The sequence below is a fragment of the Electrophorus electricus genome, chromosome 6 (genome assembly GCF_041902795.1).
Source record: "Electrophorus electricus isolate QZ-2024a chromosome 6, ASM4190279v1, whole genome shotgun sequence".
Lineage (NCBI taxonomy): Eukaryota > Metazoa > Chordata > Actinopteri > Gymnotiformes > Gymnotidae > Electrophorus > Electrophorus electricus.
The window spans coordinates 5,308,670-5,320,000 of record NC_137502.1 but is presented as its reverse complement, the minus strand read 5'-3'; the positions used below and the strand labels follow the sequence as shown (position 1 = coordinate 5,320,000).

At 47.7% G+C, this 11,331-nt stretch overlaps 1 protein-coding gene across 7 annotated transcripts in view; it reads left to right on the top strand.

Annotated features, from left to right (window-relative positions):
* The window catches only part of bcar1 (BCAR1 scaffold protein, Cas family member), a 64,228-nt gene that overhangs the window by 30,838 nt on the left and 22,059 nt on the right, over positions 1-11,331 (top strand). Inside the window, exon 3 of one of the 7 annotated variants that reach the window (XM_081716684.1) lies at positions 446-607. The exons of 5 other annotated variants lie outside the window; for them this stretch is intronic. In XM_081716684.1, coding sequence (XP_081572810.1) covers positions 446-607 — 162 coding nt within the window. Of the gene's footprint in view, positions 1-445; positions 608-4,747; positions 5,039-11,331 lie in introns of those variants that run through there. One more of the 7 variants, XM_027003959.3, reaches the window with a different exon arrangement.

Sequence of the window (11,331 nt, the reverse complement as noted above, 5' to 3'; positions counted from 1 at the left end):
TGCCTTAGCTCCAGATAATAGCATTTACTTTCAGCCACATTAAAGCTAATCTTTTTATTGCAAAGACAAAGGAGAGAGAATTAGTCTGCTGCCCGGTGTGGGGGTGTGTGTGTGTGTGTGTGTGTGTGTGTGTGTGTGTGTGCTCCCTCTGCACACACCCACAAACCTGTCCACACCTGTGCCCTGCTATTCTGATTGAAGGAAGGTGACAAACTCACTGATCCCACTTGGTAGTTTTTAATAATCTCAGAATATTAGCATGTTTTTTTTTAATAATCTCATGTTTGGCAGATAAGAGGACATGTGAAAATGAAAATCCCAAAACAGCACACAAACAAAATGCAGGTGTCTTTGCAAATGAAATGTGGTAGGGGCATGATGGGGGTCATGTGGAGCCTCCGTGCTTAGTGGGGAAGGGGCTCTGCGTTTGTTTTTTCCTGTGCAGAGCGGAGAGAGGTCTTATCCGCTAGCCGATCCAGGATGGATGGTCGGAATGTCCCCCGAGAGCTTTTGGGCGAGGTGCCAGTTTGAAACCATCAGCCTCACACTAGCTTTGATGCAGGCTACTGCAGGACAAGTGTTCATCCTGCAAGTGTTACTCTTACGGGTAGGAATTTGTGGGTGTGTGACCTCCGCTCGGTCTGTGTGAGTGTTGATTTTTGCCAGTGTCGTGTGTGTGTGTGTGTGTGTGTGTGAGTGTGTGTGTGATTGCGTGAGTGACAGAGGTTCTTCTTTGTCCATCATAAGTGGTTTAAAAGCTCTAGTGACAGACTTCACAGCAGGACTGACAGACCCGCCAAAGAAAGAGATCCTTTCTTGTCGTGTCTTTCAAAGCTGCATGAATATTGCTGCTTGCTGGCGGGAGGTTGAGGTGGGGTGGGGGGTGGGGGCGTTTAGTGGGGGGGGGGGGCAGATGTCAGTACACAAGGATGAGTATTGTTTTCCCTCCCCATGCCGTCAGCGAAGTCGAAGCGGCACACAACAGAAGGCTTCTCTCCAGGAGCCTGCCCCGCTCTCTGCGCACTCATTTCATATTAGCAGCGCCATTGGCGCTACACCATACCCGCTTTGTGGACACCACAGAGGCTGTCAGTCAGGCCAGGAAGTCAGAGCACGCCTCCAGCACCACACTGTCCCTCGCTCACGATGGCATTACAAGCAACCGACGGAAGACGAAAGGGGCGTGCTCTGCATATCAGATTATGCTAATTGTGCTGCTGTACCTCGTCTTCATGTAACGGGTGGCTGGAGCGCTGACTTCAGAGCAGTGAAAGAAGGGTAGCAAGCAAAGCCAAACATTACTGCCAGTGATTTAGTGGTCATGTGTTGGATCACATTGATTATGTACATTTGCCCCTGGCTCCACCAAACATGTGCTTTGCTCTGTACAAACACGCTGGCGCCGAACTGCGGACAGTGCACCCGGCCGCTGGGTCGTCGGCCGTCAGAGAGCGGCCTCTAGCAGACCCGGTGGCTCAGCAGCAAGGCGTCGGGGAGGAGACGTGCTCAGAGAGTGCGGGAGAAAAATAGCAGCGTAACCTGGATTCAGAAGCGTTTGGGATTTCTATATTCTCCCACCATGACCCACATCTGCCACTGCACATGGTGGTTCCGTCCTGGGAGGTCAGGTTGGAGATGGGTGAGCGGAGATGGTGCTGGGGGCATGTGCTGAGGGCAGGGTGGAGGTGGTGGTGTGGCAGGGGTGACGGGGCAGGGTGGAGGGGGTGGTGTGGACAGACTGGTTGAAGAGTGAGAGTTTGTCTACGGAATAGTGTGTAGGTGTGAGGAATGCACTGGCAGCCTGACCCAGCTGGGATCAGGACATAAGGACACAATGAACCCACTGTCCACAAACACAAACATAAACACACACACAAACACACACACACACACACATACACTCTCTCTCTCTCTCTCTCTCTCTCTCTCTATCTCTCTCTCACACACACACACACACACACACACACTCTCTCTCTCTCTCTCTCTCTCTCTCTCTCTCACACACACACACACACAAACACACACACACACAGACTGTTTAAATCTCTCATAAAACCTTCAAGGTGTTAGTTATTTTAGGCCCATTTACGTCATTGTCATAACTTGTGTTCAGAAAAGGTTTATCTATAGCCGTGAGTGACAGGCCGAGGGAGGGACATGGTTAGCAGGTCTCGGGGGGTGCAGGATGTGAGGGTGGGGCTCATTAGCTGATGGATGAAGGGCAGAGGAGGGGAGCTAATTGAAATGGTGCCTGATGTGATGGTCTAATCTCAGCGGTGACGTAATCCACACTTGCACGCACACTCTCAAGTGACAACTCTGATAGCACTTTAGCTTAGCTGTCTGAGAGAGGTAGCGAGAGCAAAGGACTATCGCTAACATCCCAAAGGAAAATGTGCGTGTGAGAATCTCCCAGTAACCATGCCAAAGCAGGACATCAAGTGCAGCTCAATTGCCGTGGAGATGAGACACAACAGCCCATGGCCTGAAGCGGCATCCGTTGTGTAGAGATAAGGGCTCTGGATTCCCCGAGCGTATTAAATCGGGACAGACGGCTTTCTGATGTGACACCAGTCGTGCTCTTTAAGTCATGGCTGTTTAATTCCAGTGGACTCTCTCCTCTTCGAGTAGCATGTTCCAGTCTCTCAGTTCTAGGAGGCCTAATGCAGAATATTACCAGTTTAAACTTGTCAGTGTTGGCCTCAAGTATGAATGAATCCTCTTGACAGTCCTGCTGTCTGCAGCCTGAACGTTCACCACTGATCTTAGTGCTGCTTTCTGACATGCTGCCATGCCACTATCAACAACTACCTGTCACATCGCTCTCTCTCTCTCTCTCTCTCTCTCTCTCACTCTCTCAAAACTCAGTGGACTTAGCTCCATCTGTATTTCTCTCTGGGTGTCTCTGTTTTTCTCTCCCTCTCTCTCTCTCTCTCTCTCTCTCTCTCTCTCTCTCTCTCTCTCTCTCCACCTCTTTCCTTCTGTCTGTGTCTGTGAGGATGCAGACACAAGGACGTTTCCTGTCTGTGATATTGATTCGGAAAGAGGTGGACCCATCTTAACCTTCTGACCTGGTCCCTCCCTCGTGCGAGCGTAGGACAGTGATGTCATGCACAGATATTTGTCATTTGCAGATAATGCTCACTTGAGAGTGACCTAAACATGTCACACGTCACTAGTGAAATTCCCATACCTCCATCGTTATTGACACTTACTTAATGAATGCATCTTCAACTGTTGTTGTCCTTTGTGTTTTCAAAGCTCAGTGCCACAAACAAAGTATTCTATTTTTGATTCGATTCACCGGTGATATCAGCAACATCAAAGGACCTGGTAGACCACGCTTGACTCCAGTAGAGGTTAACGGAGGAACACAGTCACAAAGAACAACTCTTGAACAGTTACAGATGTATCAGAGATGTGTCGGAGACTACCGGAGAGAGGTGCGCACATCTTTGCGCACACACCCATACACGCACAATCAAGAACTCTCAGAACAACGTGTCATGTTGAGGTTTCAGGATAGAAACCGTTAGAAAGCCAGAGACTAACTCGGGAAGTCATCATTTCTTAAAAAGTGCTGGGGCAAAGTCCTAAAGGGGAGGTGAAGCGAGGATGGGACCGTGCCGGGGTGTTGCATGCTGAGGGATTGGTGCGGATAATGTGGAGGGATGACGTGGACAGAAGCATTTGAACCGCATATAACGCATTCAGCCAAACACTCCAGAACGGAGAGGACCGCGCGTCACCTTGCAGCAGGACAACAACCGTAATCATTGTGTTAACGGACGTGTGGGGCTTGTGGAATGTTCTTAACATCCGACCGAAACCCCAGTCAACATGGATTTTACTAAAGACAAGTGAAATCTAAAAGACCCCAAGACGAGCAGAGGGAACTAAAAATGGCTCCGTTATTAGACTTTGTGAGAAACACCCAGCATCTACTTCTGTCTGTGGATGGCAGATATTAAAGTGCAAAGGATTTGCAACCAAGCAGTTTTAGTCAAGCTTACTATTAACTTGTCCAGTTACCTATGATCTCCTGGAATGGGGAGGGATAATGTACAAAGAAGACTGTTGTTCTCCTGCTAAAGATGTCAGCCACTGTGAATGAAATGCCTCGTGCTGTCGTTTACCCTCAGACAGTTTCACACATTATTGCATTTCAAATCCAATTTTCTGGCATACTGAGCTAAAACTACAAAACAAAAAAAGTGTGTCACTGTGCACTTACAGACTGACCCATGCAGGTTTCTTGTCTTAAATCTTGGCCGGGCATTTAGAGTACATTTTAGAACGTTTACTTGAAAAAAATTCATCATTTAAAAATGTTCTGTTCAGTATATGGAGCGTTTATTGGAGCTACTGAAGAACAGCAGGAGAAACGTGAGACACTGTAGTGGGAAAAGGAAAGAGGTAAAAAAAAAAAAAAAAAAAAAAAGTCAGGAGAGCAGAGAACTTTTGTGAAGCGAAAAGCAAAGATTTAGACCAAGCAGTGGTGGGGGAGGAGGGGGATGAAAAACTAATATCTGTTTCCCTCCCAGGTCTACACGGAGGCTCCTTAAACATTCCTTACAGTCAGAAGGGAGGGGGGCTGTATTAACATAAGAAGAGATTTCTCAGCCAATCAGGTTTTGGGAGAGGGAATGTCAGGATTGAGCAGGAACTGGGAGGGTGTCAGATTACTGCTGGTTTGGCCCTCCTTTCTCTGAGCTGTGCGTAGAGAGAGGGAGGGAAGGAACCAGAGAACGAGAGCGTAGGTCAGACAGAAAGAGAGAGAGAGAGAGAGAGAGAGAGAAAGAGAGGGAGAAGTATATGGACAGACTCATTCTTGGCCTCTGAGATCACGGAAAAGGGCTATGTGCTACGGTCTGCTCTAACTTCTTTGTCCATCACAGACAAGGGAAAGTTTGCGCTGGAGGTCACTGGACTGAGGAGGGAGCTGGGTTTTTTTTTTTCCCCTCTCCTGGTCCTGGGCAGTTAGGATCTGCCTGGAGTCCCAGCGACTCACACAGCACGGCTGAAAATGAATTATCTGGTGAGTGAGTGAGCATGCGTGCTTTATACGTGTGCGTATGATGTCCTTAGTACTGTGGGAATGCTCCGAGTTAGTTTTGCTAAATACCCCATCCGTGGGGGAACATGATGTCAGACCGAGGGGGGCCGTAAAGAATCTCAAAATTCTTTTATTTTAGCTCCTTTTGTCACAGCTCAGTGGGGGTCTGTTTGTATACTTTGTGTGTGTGTGTGTGTGTGTGTGTGTGTGTGTGTGTGTGTGTGTGTGTGTGTGTGTGTGTGTGTGTGTTTTCTGTGCTTATGTGTGTGTTCAGGGAATTGTAAACTACTATGTATATTCTCGTAACAGACTGCTTCATTACTCGTCAAACTCCTACGTGTTAGCAGTCAGAAATGGTCAGCAGATACAAAGTAGGAAAAAAAGCTGAAGTGTTCTCTGTCTGCTGTCGTATAGCAGCGGTTCCAGCTGGGATCTTGCACCGCTGTCTGCTCTATGTATTACACCAGTCCTTCAGGACTCAGAGTGCGTGTCCCACGGAGTGTCTGGAGTTGAGAGAGCAGCAGGAGACGTGGAGGCATGGCGTTTGCGTTACCTCCGTGTGCTAGCACTGCTGACTCAGGACAAAGTTAAAAGATTAGGGTTTTATTATGGAGCGGGCACACAGCGGGTGGGGGGGGGGGTAGAAGGACAGAATAACAAAGAGAAAGGGAGAAATGGATTGTACAGTGTAGGTCTGTGTCTTGGCAAGCCGTGCCGATTCCTAGCTATTGTTTGAAAGTGTTGGCACGCTGTCAGCTTGTACAGGCAGGAGTGACGCAGGGCTTTGGCATTTGGAAGGGGGATCTGGGCCGGAGCACTTCTGGTGTCCTGGACGGCCTTGCTCGCCGTGGCCAACCCCCCCTGCTCTGCCCCAGGGTAGTTCTTATGCGACAGGAAACGCAGTGGAATACTTTTGGTTCTGAAATTACAAAGTCAACAGCACGAGTGCAATATTTTGTCTTCATCAGAGCTGACAGGCCGAGAGGGTTAAAGCAGATCGGCTGGTTCCCTGCACTCAAGGATAATCTCAACAGTGGAAAGTTATTTATATCTGTTTAAAGAGTTCCTGGTTTACAGTTGCACATAGGTTCCTTCTGCCGCTGTCTTTCAGTGCTAATGCTTTGTATCCTTTTGAGCTTTCTGCTGTTGAGCTCTTAGCCAATTCCTGATGCAGAAGCGTAAATATAGCAGAGGAGAGTTAGAAGTGCAAATGTCATAGAAGTACCCACGTGTTAAAAATCTCTCCTCAGTCGAAACGTGCCTCGAAAGGGAGGGATGAAACTGAATCAGCGTCTAAATAAAGAGCGCGGCTCGATCCCGGGCATATGGGTGTAGATCTCCGTGGACTTTAAAGAGAGAGACTTCACTCCTCAACAATCACACCAGCCCCCTGACTCACCCCTGACTCACCCCTGACTCATGGCCAACCTCTGAGGCACAAGAGGGTTTAGTTCCCCCTCCAACCCCCATATGCTCAAGGGGGGGTCAGTCAGCCAGGGCCTGCATCTCATCCTTGATTGGTTGTAGTGGTAGTGTTGGTAGGAAGCCCCACTTCCATACTGACCTGAAATCAGTTAATCGGGTTTTCCATGTAATGAATGACTAAGCACTTGGAGCAGAGAGATGACTGTTAAAGGGGAGCCTTTTCCCAGTGTCTGTTTGGTGAGTCAGTAGGAAGCGTGCTATGGTTTGCTCAGGCAGGGACTGGACATGAGCAGGTAGATTTTTGTGACCCTTGAGCTGTGAGTTAATAGGAATGGAATGGGAGTTGTAGCTTTACTGGCCAGTGATGCAGCTATAAACTAACTTCAGAGTATCGCTCCAAGCAAGTCTTCTGTTAGTAGACATTTAGCATACACAAAGATACCGGAAGTGAACTCAACCTGGGCAGGTGAACAAACAGAGGTCGCTGTTGTAGTGTTGCTATAAATGTACTCAGAGGATTCCAAGAACATTCTCTCTCTCATTTGGTTTGGAGTTTACTGAGAAAATTAACCTTGTAAGAGACCACGACACATAGTCCGTGATGCAGTGTTGATGTTTAGCTATATTACAAGTTATTATAGTTATACGTCTGTGTAGTTGCAGTCCTGAGGTTTAATTCTATTTAGGTCAGTTATTTTAGCTCTCAGACAGTCCTACCAATGCTTCATATGACCCTGCATTCTGTGCTGCTCTCCCTCTCTCTCTCCCTCTCTCTCTCTCTCTCTCCCTCTCTCTCTCTCTCTCACACACCCACACACGCACTCCATCTCTGTTTGTTGTAATCTTTGCCGATATCTGTCTCTCCTTCTCCCTTTCCCTGTCTGTGATTTACTGAAAGTGACAGAAAGAGCTCTGATAAGGAATCTCATCCTAGCATTGCTCCTAAGGCAAAGCTAATGGATCCCTGCTCGAGAGGAAATGGGTCCCTGTGCTGTTTTCATCTCAGCTTAGTTCTGGGCAATTGCAATTTGCTTGCTTTGGTCTAGATTACTTTTGTTTAGCTTTTGGAGAGAAACAAGTGGCCAGTGCCTTGTCTGGTTGTTTACCTGACATCCTGAAACTGATTACAGTGCCTTGTAACACTATAATGAAGCAGTCAACTAACTTAGTTATTGTTATGACCAAGAGAGCAAAAAAGACCATATAAAAGGTGTATATACATATTTATGATATGTATATACATATTCATGGGTGGTTAGCAATGGGAACAACAACATGGGAGCCTGGTGTCTCAAGAAGTCTCTAAACAATTGTCTTTTTTTTTTTTTTTTTTAAAGCAGTGTTATTTGAGGTGTGTTTTTTTTCTCAGCCAACGCCATCAAGGAGCAAGAGTTTTTCCTGCCTTTGTATCGTAGACCGCCTCGAGTTCCTGGCCTCGTCAGTGCTACTGAACCACTGGAATGTTGGAATGCGTTCATCATGATGCTCTGAGCCAGAGGTCTCACCGAGGTCTCATAGCAAATGACATTTCTGGATTTATTGCCGGGAATAGAAGCATTCTGAGCATGTCTTGCGTCACGGTGAAGGACGTGCTGTGTGATCCAGTCAGGGCAACGATGCAGGCCTCGTTGCGTCCACATGGGTTTTTCCTCAGGGTCCTTCACAGCGTGCTGTGATATGCGAAAACCTGCGTTTGTTTACTTCAGCTCAAGCAAGTGGGCTACCATCTCGAGGACGATGGCTGTTCAAAGCTGGTTTAGTTTTGGCTGTCAAAACCTCAGGGTTCCTGACTCCCTTGTAACCAAAAACCGTGTCGTCTTGCTTTCTGCTTCCAAACAGAGGCAAAAATAAACCCAGGTGTATGAAAATCCCACGCTGCCTCTATATAAGGGTTCTAAATTGCAGAGTGTGTTTTTAAAGGCCCTGCAGGGATATTGTTTGACCAGGTACGAGCAGCGTGTCAGTTGAGCAGGACAGCTGAACACAGGCAGCAAGCCAATACTTGCCCATAGCCTGCAGCTACAAGAATCCACACTGGTTTCTCACTGCTCACACAGACTCACACAGCGAGACAGAAGACAGAAGAGCACTTGGAGAAATGCCCCTGTCTTTCTGTTGCCTGAAGGAAGACATTCACTCATTCAGTCCCTCCTCAATAGATTTAGATTGGCTGTTACTTTTTGAGTATGTAAGTGTGTGTAACTGTGTATGTTTGTTGTTGCTGGGGATACTGATATTGTGAATAGACTGGGAAGGATATGGTTTGCCGTCTTGGACGGGTTGTTTTTGGTTTTGATGCGTTAGTGATGACTTGGGTGGCGTTTCTGGAGCGTTTGTGAGGTGAATGCGGAGGAATACTATGATGGAGAGGAATGTGGGGAAATGGAAGAGGTGGCCCGGAGCTGTGGAATGCTACAGCTGGCATCTCCTGCCTAGGCTTGCAAAGGGAATCAAATACACACACACACACACACACACACACACACATACATGCACGCATACACACACAAGCTCACTCACAAACACAACCCCCCCCACACACACACACACACTAACAATCACTCACAAACGCACACAAAGTTTCAGTTTAAGTTTGTAAGTGGCTGGGCTGAGATTGGATGTTGATCGTCACTGTTTCTCATTCCTCTCTGTCCTACCCACACACAATTAAACCCCTCACACTCCTCCCCCACTTTTCTCTTGTGGCCTGTTGTTAGTGCTTAGGTTTGGTCTTGCCTGTAGCAAACACAGCCCAGATATTCTGAAACTAGAGCAGGCCGCCATTGTTCTTCACCTTAAATAGTTCAAGCCAACTGAAATGTCTTGCCTTTTATTTTGCTTAGTAAAAGGCCCCTCTGTGATATACTTTAAGCTCCATTTCCAGCATGTGGCCTGTATCCAAACAATATAAAGTGTTATTTCTGAAGCGTATGTGTGGTAATGGCAGACTCCATTATGACACAGTTCTGTATCTATTCATGGGGGCCTTCCGTTTGAAACCACTGTATGGCCATGCCGCATTCACCCAGGGACAGAGCCTGTCGACTCTGAGCTTCGGCTGTGCGTCACGCACTGCCTGTTGTCATAGCGATGGAGACGCAAGCGGGGCCGCGTGTGACTCACACGTACAGTGTCTGTCAGCATGACAGCCATCAGTCCTGTCTGATCTCACTGTCTGATAACAGTTTGTGTGTGCCTCCTTTACACCTCACTCTAATCACTCTAATTCCCATCTTGTCGTTGCTGCCGACAAACATATACTTACCTGACCCGAAAATCCCGCAAATCACAGAACAACCACAGAATACCCACCAACCTCGGCAGAGAAGCTATAGGCTAATGGCAGGTGTCATGTCCGTACTGGCTGGCTTTCTCAAGTTTCACAGTAAAATAGTCCCTGTTTTTAGGGACATGGCTCAGGGAACAAAACGTGCACCTCCGGTGTTTATTTGTTCTCCGTGTAAGGAACAAGCCACAAAGCTGTTTTTTGTCCGACCGCTTTGAAGCTGCTCTGGCTTTGCGGGTGGAGGTGGTACTTGTTCGTCGTGCCACTAGAGGTAAAGAGGGGCACACAACTACAACCACTCTAGCACGGGGGATCTGGGAGGGGTGTTGCTGCTCTGCTGCTTTCTGGAGACTTGGAGAAGCATGCTACACTCCACTCTGGGGTCATGTGCTTGTCGGTGGCAGTCGAGTACGCCAGCTCACGTTCGTGGGCACATGCACAGACACATTTTTACACATTTTGCTGACTTTATTAATATTTGTTCCATGTAAAGGGAGGGCACAAAATCTGCCACCTCCTTCCAGTCTGCACACACACACGCACCTCTTTTGCTCTGTGCCTTCCCGTTCATTGACCTGTCAGCAGAGAGTGCGCTCCACCAGCTGCCGCATTACTTCCTGTTCAGTGGCCATGTCTGTGTGAGCAGCACAGACCTTTCCTTCCCATCTTCCATAGCTCTAGCACCCCCACCCCGGTCTGGCTGTCTCTCTCTCTCTCTGTGCATCTGTCTGTCTGTCTCTGTCTGACGGTATCTCTGTGCATCCGCCTCTCTCTGTTTGTGTCTTTCTCTCTCTGTCTCTCTGTGAGCGTGTCACTCTCTCTGTCCTGTGGAAGATTTTTTTTCATTTTGTGCATTTTTTAGTCCCTTTGGCTTCCTCTCATTCCTTCACTCTGTCATCGTTAACTTCTCGCTCCTCTCCTGATTGTGACCCTTTTAAATGCAAATGGATGAACTTTTAGTCCCCTGGGTGATGAGTTTTCTTTTCTCTCTCTCTCTCTCTCTCTCTCTCTCTCTCTCTTCCTCTCTCTCTCACCTCCTTGTCCTCTGCTTTCTTCTCCTCGTCTTTGTTTTTTTTTCTTTCTCTTTTTTCCTGTGATAATAAAGTCTGGCGTCAAGACTCTGTCTGCAGTTGACACGGGGAGGAAGCCTTTGACCTGGCCATTTCCATGGTAATGGTCACCATGGTGAAAAGAAGCCTTGCTATCCTTGAGTTTACCGGTCCTAGTTCTTCCCCAAAGTCTTGTAAATAGTTTGCATTGTTTGTCTTTCTGATATGTTCACATCAGGCGTCTCCCACGTGATCACCACTACCTCGTAGATGCGAATCTTCACTTCTGTGTGTTATGATTCGTTTAGTTGGCTCATCAGGGAGTGAAGACATGCTTGTGGTGTTTATAGCGTACGTTCGGAATAAGCCGGATTGTGAGTCACCGTGTCATTGACTCGTGTCCGATCAGTAACAGACACGAATCATTCCTCAAGCACTTCCTGTGCTCAAGGGAGGGAGAGGGGGCGGAGGGAGAAAGAGTGGGAGTGGAGGAGTGTGGGAGAAAGAGTGGGAGT